This window comes from Cariama cristata, unplaced genomic scaffold (genome assembly GCF_000690535.1).
Source record: "Cariama cristata isolate BGI_N322 unplaced genomic scaffold, ASM69053v1 scaffold43568, whole genome shotgun sequence".
In the NCBI taxonomy this organism is placed as follows: Eukaryota; Metazoa; Chordata; class Aves; order Cariamiformes; family Cariamidae; genus Cariama; species Cariama cristata.
Genome location: NW_009633668.1, coordinates 22,418 through 42,063, shown reverse-complemented (window position 1 = coordinate 42,063; position 19,646 = coordinate 22,418). Strand labels below are relative to the sequence as shown.

At 35.3% G+C, this 19,646-nt stretch overlaps 1 protein-coding gene across 1 annotated transcript in view; it reads right to left on the bottom strand.

Moving 5' to 3' along the window:
* Positions 1-297: 297 nt before the first annotated feature.
* Positions 298-19,646, bottom strand: part of LOC104166778 (target of Nesh-SH3-like) — a gene marked incomplete at both ends in the record, with an annotated part of 30,138 nt that continues 10,789 nt past the window's right edge. Inside the window, 7 exons of the mRNA XM_009706836.1 lie at positions 298-372; positions 1,711-1,791; positions 7,355-7,432; positions 10,169-10,264; positions 11,337-11,396; positions 12,489-12,540; positions 17,254-17,315. Of these exons, the coding sequence (XP_009705138.1) occupies positions 298-372; positions 1,711-1,791; positions 7,355-7,432; positions 10,169-10,264; positions 11,337-11,396; positions 12,489-12,540; positions 17,254-17,315 (504 nt within the window). The remainder of the gene's footprint in view (positions 373-1,710; positions 1,792-7,354; positions 7,433-10,168; positions 10,265-11,336; positions 11,397-12,488; positions 12,541-17,253; positions 17,316-19,646) is intronic.

Here is a 19,646-nt window from a genome sequence, read left to right as displayed (position 1 = left end):
GTATAAATTGCGATCATCATTCTACAGATAGAAGTTAGCCCACATATCCTGACGAGGTTTTTTTTTGTTGTTTTTTAAAATGAAGCATTAATCTGGAGCATCCTATCATGACAATAAAGCAAAACCAGACTTGGAATGAAAGGAGAAATTTGCAAATTTTGTGAAGAAAAAGCTAATGGCTACCATATTTTACATACAGATGGCTATTATTGCAGCTGAAGCATTAAAACCTACCTACCAGCCACAGAAACAACAAAACAACTGAAGTTTACTCGAATTTACAAAGAAAGTAATTACCAAGTTCTGGCAATGGACTTTTTGGAGCATCAGAGATTCTGGATCCAGAAGGAAATGGCTGTATTTCATTAGAAGCTATGATAAAAGAAATAATCAAGGTTTTACTTGATTAAGAATATTACAAGACACAGTATGGATCTATATTTTGGCTCATAAACCACCACTCACTCCTGAAACCAATGATATTTAATAAAAAAGAAAAAAATTAGTTCCAACCAAGAAAAAAACCCATATCAATTTGTCATGTAGAAAGATGTGTGGAATACGAATGAAATCACCTTTTCTCTAATCGTAATACAAAGATCCATCAATCACAAGAATTTGATAATGAACAGCCACCAGTAACTATGACCACCTAGTTTGAAATTAAGCAGTGACGTATCTTGATTAAATTTAATATTTTAATCTTTAAAAGCATGGCAAAAAACATGCAAGGTTGATTATGCTTAAAAAATTAAAAGTTAGAATGAAAATTAGATTGACTGATGGTTTAACTTCAGTATATTCTGGAAAACTGCTTGCAACTGTAAATGAAAAAAGCCAAAAGAGAGAGTATGACATTAACATAAATCAATAGGATTATGTAAAAACATGTTTATTGAGAAGCATTAGGAGTCCTCTTCACGGGAAGATCTGCATTTCAGTCCTGCAAATGCAGATGATCTTTTCTTTTATCATACATCATTCTGTATGTATGTCATCCGTGCTTTAGAAAAATCTAATCAAAGTCAAAAAAAAAAATAATAAATACAACCTCAAGTTTAGATTTATGTTCAGAATTTTGCACGGCTTGGGGATTAAAATACAGGCAACAAAATCAACATTGGAGAATTTGGAATTCTGAATGCAAGAAGTAAGTAGATGCTGCTCCAAATCACAAAACTAACAATACTACTACTTAGATCAGAAATCTCTCATTCTGAGGCATGTCTATGAAAAAATCAGTAGAGCTCTTTTTTCCTCCAGGACAAATACAATTATATCACGTCACATGCAAGTTTCCTTTTGCATCACTGTTGAGGCTACCTGAACCTGCCATCAGAAGAAATTAAGGACGTAATTATTTCAATTCTATCATTGAGGTTAATTTTACTGATGGAAATTTTATGTGATGTCAATCATGCAGATCACATAGACAGAAAGCATTACTTTGAAAAATAAAACTGAATCATCCAGTCAAATCTGCTAGCAATAACTGTATGTATAACAGCCACAGTTCAGCCAGAGCTAGATGCATCCTGCTTTACATTTAATGTGTGAGTCGCTGGAAACACAAAGGGAACCAGAAATTTTTAGTCAGGACTTTCTTTGGAGTCAATACAAAGAAGATGCAGCACGTAGTAGAAAAACTCTGCTGGAGGTGAAAAAAGCATTTAATGTATAAAGAAGGCAAAAAGCAGCAAAACTAGTTACCCAGTATGTTTTGTGTTTGCACCAATTCGGATTTAGGCGTTGATTTAAATTCGTCAGGTCCATGTTTTTTCTCAGCCTGAGCTAGAAGAAAGAAGCTTTGTTTAATTTAGAATCCCACTGAGATTTTCTTTATCTACTGCCCAAAACCCGCTGCTTTTCATACCATCATTTTGTGCCACCTGATTATAGTAATTTCTGCAGCAGCTCAACTCCATCACGATTAATATTCATTTTTGTTTTCAGATGTGAAGTCTATATGATGCTTTGGATTTAATTTGTTGCAGTTTTACATAAGTAAATGAAAACAGAAGTCACCAAGAGTAAAGCTAAGATCAGAAGCTCACACTGTACTTCCGTTACAGACTCCCAAATTCATTATGATATACATTATAAACAAGATCCATTATATCATAAAGTGTATTTACAAATATTTTCCCTGCTATTCTGGATTTTTTTTTCACCTTTCTAATATAAAAATTATCAGGAAAAGAATAAAGACTCACCTATAATACCTTAGCTCTTTCATTTTTCTAGTAATAATATAATAGGTTCTTGACTTCCATCTGTTCTTCTAATTCTACATCTTCAGAGTAAAGCATGGGCAGTGTATTAAACAGTCATTAAATGTACCTAAACTGAATTGCTTACAATATTTTAATAAACGGGTGCATAATTATACTTGTCCAGCTGTTTCACGTAACATTTCATTCCTATGGTAAGTCAAGATCACTTCTTTCCTCTCTATCTTGCTGGAGGTCCCATAGCGTTTAATCAGTCATATAGCACACACAACTGGTAACTTCAGTTTATAAAATGCCAAAGCTTATTGATATGGAACACAGGATGGTAAGGTCTCAGTCTTCAATGTGATAAGAGCATTAATTCTTTCCACAGAACAAACTGCACAGTATTTAGCACATGTTGGTATTTAGAGAAGATCTTTTAATATTGATGATTATCATCAATATAGCACTAAGGTTTAGTATTCATTCAGTTTAACAAAATAGCACTTTCTTTTTGAGATACAACAGGAAGAGTTTTGTTTTTCCAGCATGCTCTCCATGCTTTTTCCACAATCTACTGAGCATGCTTCAAGCAAGAACTGATCATGTAGGTTTATAAGCTTCTTATTTCATTTCCTGAAGAAAACATGCTGTTTTCCAGATTCTAAATAGTTACACAGATGCACCTACAGTTACAACTATGATACTGTTTTCTGGTTTGGAGTATGGTGATTTTCAGTGCCACAAAAGCTGGAATCTCCACAGGCGCTGCCTTATTATGATCCAATTGAGCTTCTAAGTCAGTTACAGTGCTATTACTGTCATCAGTGGAAGGAGGACTTTGTTCTACAGAGAAGATAAAGCAATTTATTTCTATGAAGTTTGTGGGAGAAAATTCACCCATAAGAAACCCAGAAACAACAACTAACAAACCCATATCTCAGAAGTACTTCAAAAGCTAACATTTCTTATTGGTAGAAACAAACAAAAGCAAATACAGAAATTTAGAACTCATTATCCTTTGGGGTTTTTTTTAGAGTTCAGATGGCTTACACGCATATGAAGCATGTCACTTGTCAGCTAAGTTAGTTGAGCAAGCTGAACAAGAAAAAGTATGCCTAGAATCGGGACAAAAGAAACCGAGCTCTCCTCTCTTTTGCACAGAACATTGTAGGGGTGATGGGAAAGAACAGTAGACATTTTTGTAAAAAAATGTACAGAAACCAGAAAGTTTAGGCTTTAAAAGCTAAATGAGAGAAAGAGAGAAATGCCTCTGACTTTCCCAGGGCACCAGGTAAACTAGGCTTAAATGTGTGGTTCAATGGTAGCTGCAAAGTAAATGGTTAACACGACCAAGCAAGGAATATCCACTATCAAAGCATGGAATACAGCAAGAACACATTTAGGCAATATTTCTTAAACAATTTTTCTTCTAACTTCTCTTGACCCTCTCATTCGTGTTCCTCTCTTCCTCCACAACTGGAATTAAGACATTCTGATGGAAGCAATAATCTCACTCCTCCTCACACCCCATGTGAGCACAAGGGGAAGCCTTCAGGGGCCCGAAGGAGGACAGGAGGAACAGAACTTGGGAAACATGGCAACAAAGGAGTTTTTTCTACCAAACATTAACCCTAGTTCAGATTCACAGGTGATGTTTTTCATTTGAAGCCTATTCTCTATTTGACAAATCTACTTTGATAAATTTCTGGTACAATTCCTTACATAAAGAAATAACTTGCTCTTTTTTTAAAAAACTCGTTCTTCCACGTACTAGACAAATGCACTGATATTTCTAACTGTTGGTTAGCTCCCATTTCCCTGTGAAGTTAATAAAGTAAGTTAATAAATAAACTTGATTCACCTGAGAGAAACAAAAAACGTACTGGTAGTTTGAGGTATATTAGATAGCATTTTAAAGATTGAAGAAAAAAAAAAGTCTTATGAATTTGTGCTGTTGTGTTAAGAATAAATCAGTCCTAAGTGGAAAAATATTGTAACAAGCCTGGCAAAAACAAAGTATGAAAGAGCTTACGAACCAGTCTTTCCATGGAAGTGCATGCCAAGGGAGGGGAGGCCTGAAATTAAGAGAATGATGGGATACCTGTCTGACAAATACTCCAAGAAAAGTTACTGAATCACATCACATCACAAAACACACCTCTGACAAACACCCAGTGGAATACAAGACCGGTCCAGCTCATGGAGCTTTTCAGATAGCCCACTTGCTGAAAGACTTCAAGTTCCTTTCTTCCCTTCTTGCATGACTGATGACACAACGGCTGCTACAGCACACAGTTCCTTTTAAATCAGCATTCTGTTGCCGCTTCTGGCACCAGTCCTTAAACGTTTCACAGCAAATAAGTACTATGCCTTACTCAAAGAATCCACTATGATTTTCAAATAGGGAAGTCTGAATGAAATATAACGAAGTAGATCATATTGCTAAAGTCAATTAATGGCGCCTATATATTACCCTGTCTCTCAAATGCAACCTTTGCAAAAGGCCGGTGCTCAGATCTTTCACTTAAGTTATCTGTGAAAATCTGGCTCAAATGCTTAAGTATTCAAATTATTTTTGCATATGCAATGACTAGACAGAAATTACATTTTAAAAACTTTTTTCTTTTAAAGGATTCACTTTCACTTCCCTGTTTCCTGCCACTTTCTAATTTTTTCTCTTCAATTGAAATACTGTAATCACAATGAATACATTCTTTATTGTGAATAGTGTGACATACTCATACTTTAACATGGGCACTGGTGCTGTGATCAACAAAGAATGACTGAAAGGAATGGTCACCACAGACAAAGAGACATGGAAGCAAAACCACAGAGGAAGCCTGAAGTGGAAGATGAAAATTATTCTAAATATTTCAGGAAATAACTAACGGTGTGATAGCAATACATTTAGTTGTAACAAATGGTTGTATATAATTTGTCACTAAAAAGACAGTACTTGCCAATTATTACAATCTATAATGAAACACACTATTCAACTTCATAAACATGTAATTCCGTGCTGTGTCTAGAGATTACAATGTTTATGGTTAGAATTACCGCATGCCAAGTACCTAAACATAATTACAGAACACAAAGGAAAGGAAACCAAATGGACCAACTCTCTCCTACCCAGGTGATATATCAACTCTGGTGTCACATTTCACACTGTTGACCTGATTAAGCAGTAGATTCCAGCACAAGGAATGATGTATTTTGATTAGATGAATGCAAGCCTGAGGACTAGGATTTTGCTGGAGAGACAACTACACAAATTTATGCATTCAGTTCTCACTTTTACAAAATGGCAAACTTCTATAAAATATACTTCTAGAATGCCTGTTCTGCAGTTACTTAGACAAAGTAAATAACTTAGTAAAATAACTGCAGAATTTAAGTCCACAAGAGACCTCAAACTGTAAAGCAAAAATAAATGGAAAAAAAAATATTCTTCAGGTTTTTTCTAAAAAGTATCCACATATTCCCAATTCAAAGCAAGCTGTTTATTACACATATGCTGAACTTGTAAAGTTCAGAGCCCCCTTTGATAATAACTTCCTGAGCAGGAGCATCTTGGTTTTCCCCTTAATCTTTAGGATTAACAGAACAGAAAAAAGCTATCCATATGAAGGTTTTGCAGAAAGGAACTGATGGTTAAAACTAGAATTTGGCAAATACAACACTTATCTATTGAGCGGAAAATAAAATTCCGCTAACATTTTCAGGGAAAAAAACCCAATAGATTGTTTAATCTAAAAGATAGTTGTCAATCATTACATGATTTTTCTGCATCCTATCTCTCTTTTATTCCCTACATACTCTTTGGGAGGGGTTTGTTTGTTTGCTTGTTTTAATTAAAGATTGAGTTGGTCTGATGATGTAAAGTATGGTATCTTTGATATACTTAAGGAATAAAATAAATGGAGTTGTATTTAAGGGCAGTATCTGTGTGAATCAGCTGATTTCAAAGGAACAATGTGCTACACCATTTCAGCCAGCCAGGAAATACTTCAGATGGAATAGAGTAATGCCAGCAAGATCACATAATGTGACTAAACTAAACCAAATCAAACCTTTACTGTATTTGTTTCCTCAAACTCTTTTGTCATTTTAAAGTCTCTCCACTGTTCAAGCCTCCTTTCCCCCTTTCAGCAAAGAAGTTGGCAGAATCCAACTATTGTCTCTAACGACAGCAGAATCAAGGCTTCAGTCTCAGTTATAGGAGAAAAGTCAAACTACAGAAAATGAAGATAGGTATATGTCTACTTAAACAATTCTGAAATGTGGGTCGATAAAGTGGGTGGAAAGTCACTCTTCCTCATTTCACTCTGAACACTTTAGATCTCTATAACTTTTTTGCCCTCAGATTGTAAATGTTAAAATATAGGGCTGTACTTGTCATACAACTTGATAAAGTTGTCTGTCTGTTACACTAACTTGTTTCCTAAGCAACTGGAGGCAGTAAATCTTGTGAGTTTTAAAATTTCACTTCATGTTTTCGAATAGTTGAAGAAATTCTGATCTGAGTATGTCCTTTTAAATAAGTTGTATTTTTTCAGCCACAACTAGATGATAAAAAACTTCAGTCTTCCAAATATACAAGTTAACATACATTTCACAGACATGTAACCTTGAATACGAGTCTAGGATCAAATTTTATATTCCTATCCCAGGAATGTGAACAGCTCCCACTTACTTTAATAGGACTAGGAAGTTCACAGAGTGTGGTCAAAATTGGTGTGTTCAAAACTGAACTTAAATAGAATATCATGCCATCATCCTCTGCACCTCTGAAATAGAGCTTGTTACTGTGACTGTTCCAGTTCAAGGTGCATCACAAGAAAACTTGTTTTGCCATTTTTCACAATTTCAAGGTATCCAGCACCCCCCAAAGATACAGTTCTAATTCTAAGTGTTTTTACAAACTTAACAATCGTAGCATCTGAAACTTTCCTCCAAAATTCAATTTAGATTTTTATCCACATCCTCCACTCATGGCTAATAATTTAGCTACATTATCCTCCTGTTTTCCAAATACTGCCTTTAACTGCAGATTAAGCAACACAAAGATGGATTTAATTTTAGTTTATGTATTTGGCAAAGATATTCCACAGAGTTTCTAAAAATAGAATTTTCATTACCTGGGAGGGACTGTGGGGAGATCTCTTGAACTTCTGGTGTTTTGGATTCAGCAGGCCATACTTGAGTTTCATTCTTAGCTAAAGGGACAAGACATCAGAGAGTAATTGCAAAGCTGTATCTGCACTGTTCTGCTACAGATTTATTTCTGTCCCACTTCAGTTTGCTAAAGGAAACCAACATGGATAAATGTGGAAAGCTGAATACCCTTAGGAATCAATGAACTTCCACTGCATAATCAGTACAAGCATCTATCTAGCTATATTATCACATGCATTTTTGGTATTGTTTTGTTCATTAAAAGACTCCTTGAAAATAAAATTTACAGAAAGGAATTTAATATCTTATGAATCATTACTTTCACAGTGCAAAATAGTTTACAGTGTTTTTCATTAGTCTAGCATTTGAGCATTAACAGCAAAAACGCTTTTCAGAATTCAAAGATGTAATATAGTTCTAAGCATTATAAAAGAATAGTCTAATAAATTTTCAAATACAATGGAATCGTCACACTAGTCATGTCCTTCTTTTCCTTTACATTACTTCTAACAATTACAGTGGTATGACAATAGCCTTCTATTCCAACAGATATAAAGATATTCCAGCAGTGGATATAGGGAAAATTAATTAATTGTGACTGGAATAATACACTTTTTTTTTTTTTTTTTTTCCATTGAGGACTAAGGCAATATATTTTGTGCTTTTTTTCCTGGACTACTACTCTTTAAAAAAAAAAAAAAGTAAGTTTTTGACAAAGTGAACAGAAAAAAATACTTTGAAAATTCAGTAAAAATTATACTCTTGACGTATTATTTTAACTTTTTTAAATAATACAGAATTAGAATAGTTGCAGTATGTCAGCATAATTTTACACACAGCGTAAGTCTTATTGCCTTTTATTGTAGACATGCATCATTTGCAGGCATCAGCGAAAGACATCGGTATGGATTTGCACAATATGTCTTTTTGTCAATTATTTTATATATTGAAATTATTTCCCAGATTATTTTTGCTTTGCAAGCAATGACTCTTCCCTGTTTTATACTCCTTTGAAATCTAGTAGTCCCTTGTGTGTACAGCCATGTACTTCATGTTCTCTCGTAAGGAACACATAGTAAACAGAACAGAACAAAACATCACTTGTCTGCTCTGGTTACTTTCACAAAGGTGTTTGTGTAATCTACCACAAAGAGTGGCTCCAAATTGGCATCACAACAGCTATCTGTTTTAGACATATGACAGCATTTAAATTTAGAAGTCTAAGGTCTACCCTTAGCCAGACGAGGAAGTTGGACATCTCTAGGACAACCGAAGCTACCTTTGTCTTTTTCCCCATCTTTCACTCATAGTCCTGTTCTGCCATTTTTACCACACACACTACTGAACCTTAGGACCTATCTGAAAACACAACATTGTTATCCTGCAGAAAGATATAATTTTACTGGTAGATGAAAACAAATATAAAAGTTCTAGATACTGTAGTCCAAAACTAATATTGGAGGTCTTAAAATATGGTTTACTAGAAGTAAAGGGTGTGAAAACCGGATTTGTCAAAATATGGTCTACTGAGTTTTAATAGTATCTTTGTGACCTGCACATCATATACATGTTAAAACTAAGCTACTAATGATAAACACCTTGTTTTCTATGTTTGCTGTTCAAAGAAAATATTAGTAATCAAATTAACAATGCGATTAATTTTATCATCATGACTGAAAACCAGTAAAGCTCTGTAATGTACATACTGCAATTAATTTTCCACTTTAAATTTTCAGTAGCCACAGATGATGCTAACACCATTTGTCTGTCAAATGCTGGTAAATACTTCCAGACACTAATTTTTAAGGAACTCTGCTTCAATCCAAACATATTCTTACTCAAACACCTTCAAATATTACTCTACTATGTAGATCTACCCCTACACGTACACAGTATCTTAACAGGAACTAGCACTGTTGTTTTCTCACTGCAAAGCAAACCAGTCTGAGAATGTGCCATGGCCAGTAATTGAGCAACAGAGTAAATTAAATAAGGCAGAAATAAGAAAGGAAAAAATTTGACCCAGTTGCTTGGAGTTCAAATTACGTATTAAGCCTAGCCAAGCCAAAAGTCATCAGCTCCAGAACTCTACTCAAGGGATCTGTGAAAGATGCACTGGAGGCATTATTGAGGTTTTTTAAGATAGCCATTCACAGATGATATGCTAGTTTACACATCTTAAACTAAAGCCTCAAGTAATCTTCTTCCTGCAGCTTTCAGGCATATTCACAAGATACACATGAAACTTGTACTGAAATGTTCTAATTTCTGGCTACCATTTTTCATGGATTTATTTAATTACAGATGATAAATAAGAATCTCTTCATGACCCCATTTTTCAGATATACTCAAGCCAGAGCTCACATAATTAAAATTCACTGAAAATCTGGTGTTTCAAATGGACACGCAAACTTCCATTTTTAGACATATATTGAAAGATGTAACCTATGAAAAAAATACGTTACATTGTAAAACAAACCAAAACCCCTAAAGTCCATAAACACGGCTGGTTTCCCTCCTTTCCTCTATGGATCAAAGCTACTGCATATTCTTTTACATGGCTGCAAAATACCTTAAAAACTTGCTCAGATGTTTTAAAATAAGTGAATTTCTATGAATCCTTATAAGTCCAAGCTAATTATTAACTAGACAAATAGGAAAAAAGAAGGTAAAAGAGGAAAAAAAAAAAGGACTTTTCTGCTAGCATATATCATCTCACACCACTATGCTTCTGATATTGCTCACGAACAATACAAGCTTAGTTCAATTCTGCTTACCCAGCTTTTTCCTTGATGCTTGATGTATGTCATCTATCGTAATGAGAGGAGGAAGTTTCTCTTGGGTTTCATTGAGACCTGGAACAATAAGGTGCACTACACAGAAAGATGAGTGGCATTAATTCCAGAAGAGATCAAAAATACACAGTCTGCCCTCTGAGATGTGTGAGCAACTACTACTGAACCATTGGGAGTTTAGTCTGAGTATCTAGGACATCAGTTAGTTCTATTCAGTAATTATCACTCCCATTTGGTGCTATTTCCCCTTTACACCACTGACTGTATTACCACCATTTCATGATTAATCAGAATTGAAAATAATTCCAATACTGGAGTATACAACCCTGGAGTACTGCAGTATCACAGATGCTGGGACATTCTGTCCGGTGGGACAAGAAGACTCCCGACCAAACATGGTCAGTAAGTACCTGTTTGATTTCCATCAATATGTTAAAACTCACACAAAACAAACTTAAGCCAAAGTTATGTAGTTACATAAAGTATTTCCATATATATAAAGGACTAAACACCTTCCTGAGTCCAGTAATAAATTGGTCACAAGGTGCATGATGCAGTACGCCTTTCCTATCTATTTCAGGCAGACCAGCAGTTCACCACACTAAGCACTGTATAATAGACTTCTCCCTATTTTTATGTTCTAAGTCAGTATTTTATATTCTTATAGGTCAAACAAGAACAGAGAGTATGAAACTGAATGGCTTGAGGGAAACAGTTATGCCCCGAGATCTAACATCAAGTTCTAATTGCAAGGAGGGTTATAGTATACATCACTATAGCCTAATATATCAATACAGGTTTGTGTCTGTAGATGGTATCTTATCATACTACCTTAAAGAACCCAAAAAGAACAACCCCTCATCTCAGTAAGATCTTTGCCACAGAACTTTACTTGAAGTATGAAAAAACTTCCTGGCTTAAACAGTGACAGTATCCTCTTCTAAATACTATGACAATAAAATTACTCTATTTCCCTTAGGCGACATCATCCTTGAACCATCTGTTCCACCATAAAGTATAACAAATGCTGTCTGAATACCCTTCGATATGCAAGGAAAGAACTATCGAGATCAAGAAAATTGAAAGTATTTACACAGTTCTAATTTTCAGAGAAAGATGAGGAAAAATAATAAAAATATCTTCTAGTCACCTAATATCGCTCCAGGCAGAGAACTATCTGAAGTTTTTGACTGCGTCCGATTTTGAATAACTGTGGAGACAACACAGCGATATTAGAAAATAATTTTAAAAAACCCAAAACAAGATACAAAACCACATCTGAGACAAGCCTCAGCATTCTGAAAGCCTTCCCTCAAGTTAATATTTGGAGATGAGGACATCATCCTAATATTTTCTGTATTTACATTCAGTTTAAGAGACTGCAAACTGTGTTTCCTCTACATCATCTCTTAACTGTGTATCTCTGCTCTACCATTTCAGTTTTATATCCTTGGTGAAAAATGACATTCTAGGCTGATGTCAATATAGGGCCAGCTCCAGGCCATCTCATTATCCTGCCATTGACAAGTCTTCAAAAAAGGATGCATGTGAAGCAAATGCCAGTACAGTCATATGTTAATGATAATTACTGTATTTTGCTTTCACACCACCCTCCAGTGTTTTTCTGTCCCGGAACTGTGAACTACCTCCAAAGACAGTTTGCTTCATTTTGTTACTTAAAATTATTGACGATACAATTTCTGTTAGCAGGTTTTAATCTGCAGCTCATTTTCTATCAGTTATCTTTAAGCAGTTAATTTTCAAAGATAACACTACTATACTATCTCTCACTAGTACAGAGAAACAGGCATTTCTAAAGGGCAATATGTTTAAGTCTACTGTAGATATCTCTCTCCACTGACCAGTGAAAGCAGAAGAAGAGAGTCTAAGTCAACGACTTGGCTGAAGATACCCACAAAAAAGTTTGGTAGGATGAATCTTATCCATACTGCTGCCCTTCATGCCTGAATATCAAGTTATGCACAGCTGTGAGATCAATACACCTGGCCAATCCACTTGAAAGAGAAGAGTGGATACTAGTAGAAATCAGAACTGATTGGTATCCACTCAATGACTCAACTAAGTCTTTGTTTATAATGCAATGTAATAGCTCATTTTATTAACACAGATAGGTAAGAGCTTAATAGTATTTGTAATTAAAGAATATGATAGTTTGCAAGATTCCACCTATTCTGAAAGGAAACTTTCACGACATTCACATTTCAGTCAGAATTTTTCTTTCATTTTAATTTTAAGTCACTCTTGCAGAGCATAAGAATCAATTTAAAATACACAAATTTACCTTGTTTGATTATTGTGACAGGGACCAACTTCTTATTATCACGCAGTGTGAGCTGAGAGAAGACGGAAAAAAAAAAGTCTTGGGATAACTGCCATAACAGTAATTGAACTTTCTTAGGAACAAAAATAGAGGGCTGTAATCCAATACCACGCCTGCCCCAAGTTAACACAGGATATGGCTCTGGCCCTAGTCACTGAAGGTTACACTATTGCTTCAGTTCCCATGGGCTAGTGTAGTAATATTGCATTTTGATCTCCTTTTTTCTGCTTGAGATGTTTTTCTTCATAAAAACACAGTATTTGACATCTTAGGAATCCCCAGTCCTTTTTTAAGAGCACTCACTGACTAGTCCAGAAAGCTAAGAAAAACTGAAATTTAACTACAACAAAACATCTGAAACATATGCAATTACAAATTTGGTCACAGGATATAATTATATTCTCAGGAACAGCACATTTAGAACATGAATTATTCCAGAACCAGGTGTACATTTGTAAACTATCAGCACTCTTGAGTGCATAGTCTGCTTCAAGTAGATAAACTCAGAGTCATTTTATTTAGTGAAATTGTTTCCAAAGTATAATTGGCCAGCCACCCATGTTCTTCTCACATTTTTATGCTAAATACTTGGACTTTTCTGTTGTTCACTTGTCTTTGACCCAGATTACTTTTTGCCTAAATGTGAATGTTTTCCAGCATTTTGATGCCATGAAAATAAGGAACACATGAATGGACCCAACATTTATTAAAAGGAAGAAAGCAGCTGATCCCAGAGATTATAAATCAGTATTTATTACCACACATGGGTACTAGGAACAACTTCTGAAAGCTTGATCATACACTCGGGTGATGAGAGGAGGTAGACTGTAATGCCAGCAACATAAAAATGCTAAATACATTAAAAGTGAAATTTTTTTTCAGTATATCTGGGTTACAACAAAGAAGATAAACAATTACCTCCCTGTGTTACATGTACACCGCTAAAGCCAGAAGCAGTTAATGCTAATTTTGCACTTCATGACATCTGGTCTATTTCATGTGAAAGAATACTTGTATGAAAATTCAGCATTTGATGACAAAGTTTTAATTATTTACCTAAGGATAACTATTTTTGCTCTATTCTAAATATTTTTTTAAAAAAAGCTTAAAAGCAATTGTTGGGTGCACATCAAACACAGACCAAAGTCTAAGAAGCTTGAAGAAAGCAAGTCTGAACAAGGAAGATGGCCTTTTCCTCAGGGAAATGGATGGAGGCTGATTATTCCATGAAAACCATTACTCCTGCTACCTAGTAACAGTTTTGGATTGGCATGAATATGGTTTGAAATTAAGTGGAGGTTTCAATCATTGTCATTAATGAAGGATACAAAATAATCTTCCTTTTTTTATTGCCTTCTAGCACAAAAATTGTGTTGTAGATGATCAGCTTTTGAAGAAACCCTGCTATTCATGTGATTAAGTAGGATGAAATGCATTTATCAGAAGGTGGTGTTCATTTTATTGTATTTCTGATCAGGAGCCCTACAATCAAATAAAGAGCTCTCAAGTTGTAGTGCTCGTCTAACACCAGCATGGAACTGGAATAATTATGATAATAATCATAATTATTATCAATCTTTTTACTAGTAAAAGGTTCTTATATTGACAAGAGCATCCATTCTTTGTTGAACAATAACAGATGTCTCTAATGGCAGCAATATGAAAATGTTAAATACATTAAAATACATTCAGAATTTAGTTTCTCACTCAAGAAGAAATCATTGACATGAAATCTGTGTTTTGGAGCTGCTGTAGTTACACTGCTTACCTGCATGAACCTGCAAATGCTGCACTTCAACTCTACCAACATGTTGTCAATCCTCTCTTCTTGGTCTCCAAAACATGACTACTTTAGATACTTGTATGTCTAGTAAAATTTACTACTTGGACAAACTATTTCAGAAACATCAGCATATCATCTGTAGGAATGGCACTATTAACTGTGTTTTCCAGACAGAGAATATAAAGCTTATAGGTATTAGGAACATTAATTATTAAAATGACTGTGGCATCTCTGTGAACTAAGGAAGATGGCAAATAAGGTATTTCTTAATTTCAGAGGAAAATTAGAGATGTAAGTTATACCATAAATCATGCATCTTAACTTCTGGTCATATACCTGTGGAGTATTGCATAAAGGATTGCCGTTCTCAGACATTCTGTCAAATGGTATATGGCAACATGACTTTAAGAGACACTTGTTCTTTCTGCCTCTCTCATATTCCAATACTCCAAAAAGCCACAAATAACTGGTATACATGTAAGAGACTTGTCAAGGAAGCATTAAGGTCAACCTGCATTCAATAAGTTTTGGAAGAGCAGGCATATTTTCTTCCAGAGTTTAACAAACAATAGAAGCTAAGAGTCCTGCTTTTTGGCTAGAAAATATCAAGGAGGACCCCACCTTTCAGACTGACATGAAATTACAGGAACCTAGTCAGACAGAAGAGGAAATAAATTTCTACTGCATTCTCTCCACTGTACCACCACCCGTTGGTTATGAAGGGAAAAGGAATGACCATCTCTAGAGCTCTCCTTTTCTTCCCCTCTCTCATTAGTTGCAGCTCACACAGCCCCAGGAGTTTAGTCAAATTTAAAGGATGAATCTGCCAAAAGAAACACAAGCTAATATGTGACCAATGTTGAAATGGCAGAATGACTAGATGGATCGGTAATGCTGCTTTAATAAACAGCCTTTAAAAACATCTCCTTACAGAGAAGAGTGTCTTTGGAGCAAAACAAAGCACAAACAAAGCTTGGCCTAAATAACACTCATTCTGGCTTTGCACTGATGATGCGATTGCAGCACTGCAACATACCCCACCTAATACTGTGGAAAATGAGGTAATAACGTAAACTTAAGAGCTGGCCACTATCTGCTTCCCAGCCTTAGTTTTATAGCTTTTTGCACCACTAAAGTGAGAATGATACGAGAATTTTCAGAATAATCTACAGAATGTTTTCATGATATTTCTGTGGAGGGTGATAAAGCAGTACTGCTCTGGAGCTAAGCCCTGTGAAGCTGACTAAAAGCACTAAATGTTGGCTCCAGTCCTCCTTTCATGCTTAAGCTGTGCAAATATTTGGAAAACTGTTTTAGCTCACTTTCTCAGGACTTCTCTTGCATAAATATAATCCCTACTTCCACAGAAGTGGTATAACAGAATCAGGGCCCTGGCATACAGGGTTTGCTAAGAGGAATAAAGGAACGCAGCTTGCACTCCATATGCCAGAATGAATTACCTGGTCTTGGGCTATCACACTTATAGGACCAATGGAAAGAACTGTAAAGTTGATTTCATCAACAACATAATGAGATGAGCACCTTCCTGAGTACCTAATCAACTGGCTTCACATTACTCACAGACAAAACATTTTCTCTTGAATGTGAGACATGACTGTGATTCCAATAACCTAAGCATTATACTGCTCTAACTCTGTATGTAATGCTATAATTAAAGTATTACTGTCCTAAAGTAACATCTAACCATTCCTACAAGAAAATGTATGTAATGGACTGTGGTTTGATTCCTGAAGGAATTCCAGATCTGGTAATTACAGACTGTTTACAATATTGTATTATATGAAGAATGAACAAGGAGAAACCACACATGACCATTTCCTACCATGAAAACACTTGGAAAATCAGAGATAGAAGAGAATTGTGAAGAATGGATTGCTCCCTTATAATAATCATCACTCATCAGTCAACCCTTTAAAATGTCTGAAGTAACAAGGATTTCTACAATTTTTCTTGGGAAGTTATCCCATAGTCTACCTCAGGGATAGTACCTTAAAAACAAAAAAGCCCCCAGAAGATTAGCTGCTGAAGCTTGCACTTTGATGAAAAATTAAGGAAAGGAAATATGAAGAAAATCTAATCTCATAGTAGAGAAGGTAATGTTCAAAAGTCAGGAATAAAATGTCTGGTTTTCACTGTACTAAAATTAGTCTACTAACAGGTTCAATCTACAGATTCTTCATTTTTGCTTCAGCTCTTGAGAGCAAAAAGTATCTGTGTATGTGAATCCACAAACATAGGAAACCCACCCATGCTTGCTTGATAGCCGTTATGACAAATGCCAGATTGGGGGGGGGGCGGTGGGGGTGGCAGAGGAAATTAATAAATATTGATATTTATTTATTTACAAAAATCTTCAAATGCTTTAATGAAAGAGTTAAAAATTCTACCTTGCCACCTGCAAGGATTTAATGAACTGCCTAGCAATCTTGATAAGCAAATTAAATTGCCTTTTCCAGCTTCCCCTAGTTCTGCAAACACCTGCCTCACGTATGAAAGCTATCAATGAATTCACAAGGACGACTAAAGATTTTAGAAGACCCGCACATACACAAGATCACTTGATAAAATAACAGCACTACCTTATCACAAAATGAACTGACCATCACAAATATCACAGTTTAACAAACTTGACTACTATAAAGGGATAAGCAAATTTTAATGTTTAGAATCCACATGCAGAAACCATCAGCTTCATCTTTGTTAAACCAGAATCAGTATATGTAATCACCTCGACTACAGTTCTCAACCATTTCATCAATCCACACATATAAACACTTCTCCATACAGTTATCTAGTCTTAGATTTAACAGATTTTTTACACTGGCAATTTGTGGCCATAATGTCTTTCTCACTTTAACAGAGAAGCAAAAATTTGACCATACAAAAACCAATTCTGGTTTAAAAAACAAGTGTTTTGCATACCTGTGTTTGGGGATTAGGTACCAACTTGTACATATTCTGGAGCTGTCCATTTACTTTTTTATCTGATATGACAGAAAGATAGATATACAGAATTACTTTTTGTTTTTTTCCAAAGCAAAGCAACCCAAGTTTATTCACCTTTTTCAATAGCTAAGAAAGTTAGGAGGCCTAATTACAAGGCATAAAAACACACCATGTAACTGTTTTGTTTGGTCCTGTTTCTCCAGATTAATTAATTCATCTGCAAAACCTCCTCTTCACATTTTGACAGAGAGGAAATGAAATGTGTTGTTCTTGTTCTATAAGAAGGGGTAAGAGATCTGAAGTGGTATTTGGGACTTTCTAAGAAGTCAGAGGTGCCTAAGAGGATTCTTTAATAAAATTAATAAAACCACAACACTAATATGCAAGGAAGAAACTTGAAAGAGGAATTTCTGCATCCCATCTGTCAGGCTGGTACTAGGACTGACCAAAAGCAGCATGTTTTAAGGTCTCCAATAGTTAGTCTTGCTCTTAAGTGCACTCTTCTAAAAGAAAGACACATTTAGCACTGGCAATACAGAGCAAGCATATCACTTCTCTTTGGGTCTGACATCGTTTTCTTTATCTCAACACATGAACAAAGTAACCCCTGGATTTAATTTCTGAAATTTTTCTCTTAGGTTTTTCCTCTTAGCATTAGAAGCTTCTTGTGATGCAGCTGTTAAGTACAGAGGAGTGACAGAAGCTCCCAGCACCTCTTATATTCTAGCATGATGCTTCAAACTGTCTACGTCTTCCACCTTTACACTTATCTGCTCCCCTTGTGACAGGCATGTAAACAAGAGTCAAGCTACATGTTATCATATTTCTTCAGAATTCCATCCAAAACAGGTAAGCAATAGAAAAGAAATTAAACAATAAAGAAACATCAATTGAGAGACATTTAAGTTGATACTCTATCCTGAAAAAAATTTTTCAAAGTGCTTGATACTTCTCAGGAACAGGACCTACTATTGGCCTAAAGACAAGGAAAAACTGACAAAATTTTCACGCTGACTTCATGAGAAAATCATGTTAAGATGGTCAGAAACAACCTACTTTCAACTCTTTTGATAAATTTTGGTTAAATAAATGTTGAACGTTTGCCATGCCTTTTATGTCTTCCTCAAATCATGAATTAAAACCAGATTCTCCTCCCAACTCCTCCCAACATGTTTAGTATACAACAAAAATTTGGTCTGTGGATTCAACAAATACCAAAACATTCAACAGGAATTTCAGTTTACAGTAATTTACATATTCTTCAATGAGGAAAGAAAATTTACAGTGAAGGATGTTTGGTTTAGGTTAAGAAGCTTCTTAATGTATGAAAAGACCTTGGAGTTGCTACAAGACACTAAGTTAAAAGAGGAAAAAAAGTGGCCATTTGTGCTGATTGGTAAGCTCCTATGCAGACAGATGGTTACAAATTTATAACAAATGCGCACTCTCTGTTTACTGTCCACAGTTTCCTTACCTACCTACTATGCACTGACAACATGAAAGGCTTGAATCTGAAAGGTGCTGACAACTTTCCAATTAGAATATCAGTAGACCAGAATGTAGACACATAGAGTAATAGCAAGCTCCCTGGATTTAGTTGCTGCACAAGAATCCAGTGAATACACAAGTCTACATTCTAGAAAGAGAAATCTCATCTAAACAGAATATGAACTCTTACAAGAAAGTATTTTTCAACCAAACTCAATCTGTCTCCATAATTTAAAAGAATGATTCTCCTGGCCTATTAAAAATACGTAGTGTCTGTAAGAAACAGCATTTAGAAATACATTATATACAACAAGCAAATTTAGAAATACATTATATACAAAGAACAAATTTGGTGATGCCAGTGGACATTTAAATCTGTCTCGAACACAGTATTAAACTATAAACACTATGTACTCTTCATTGCCTCCTGTTTTAAGTGTTCAAACATATTCCAGTACTCACTCTACAGACTACTTTAAAACATTTAAAATGTAGGAAAAACAGTCATTTAGTAAGCCTTCTTCAGAGCTCTGAAGCAGTTTCTTTTTGTGAGGCAGGTATGGGAAATGACTACCACCATTCTCCACTTGAAGCTCATGGTGTAACAATTGCATTGTTCTGGACTGCTAAAATGACTCTACGGGCACTGGGTTGGTACTTCAGAGTTACAGCTTTCTAATTTATGATGAAAGCCAGCAGAGTGCTTTATTAGGGAGTATGAGGGCTTTTGTAGTGTTACAAGCCACCCTACTGGTCCTCTCCCTTATCCTCAAGTATATTGAGCTGTGTAACTCACCTACAACTTGAAACGGAGGTTCAAATCAAATTTCAGCTGGAAATCTCATATGAATAAGACTCTCTGAAAATTCCCATTCTTCACA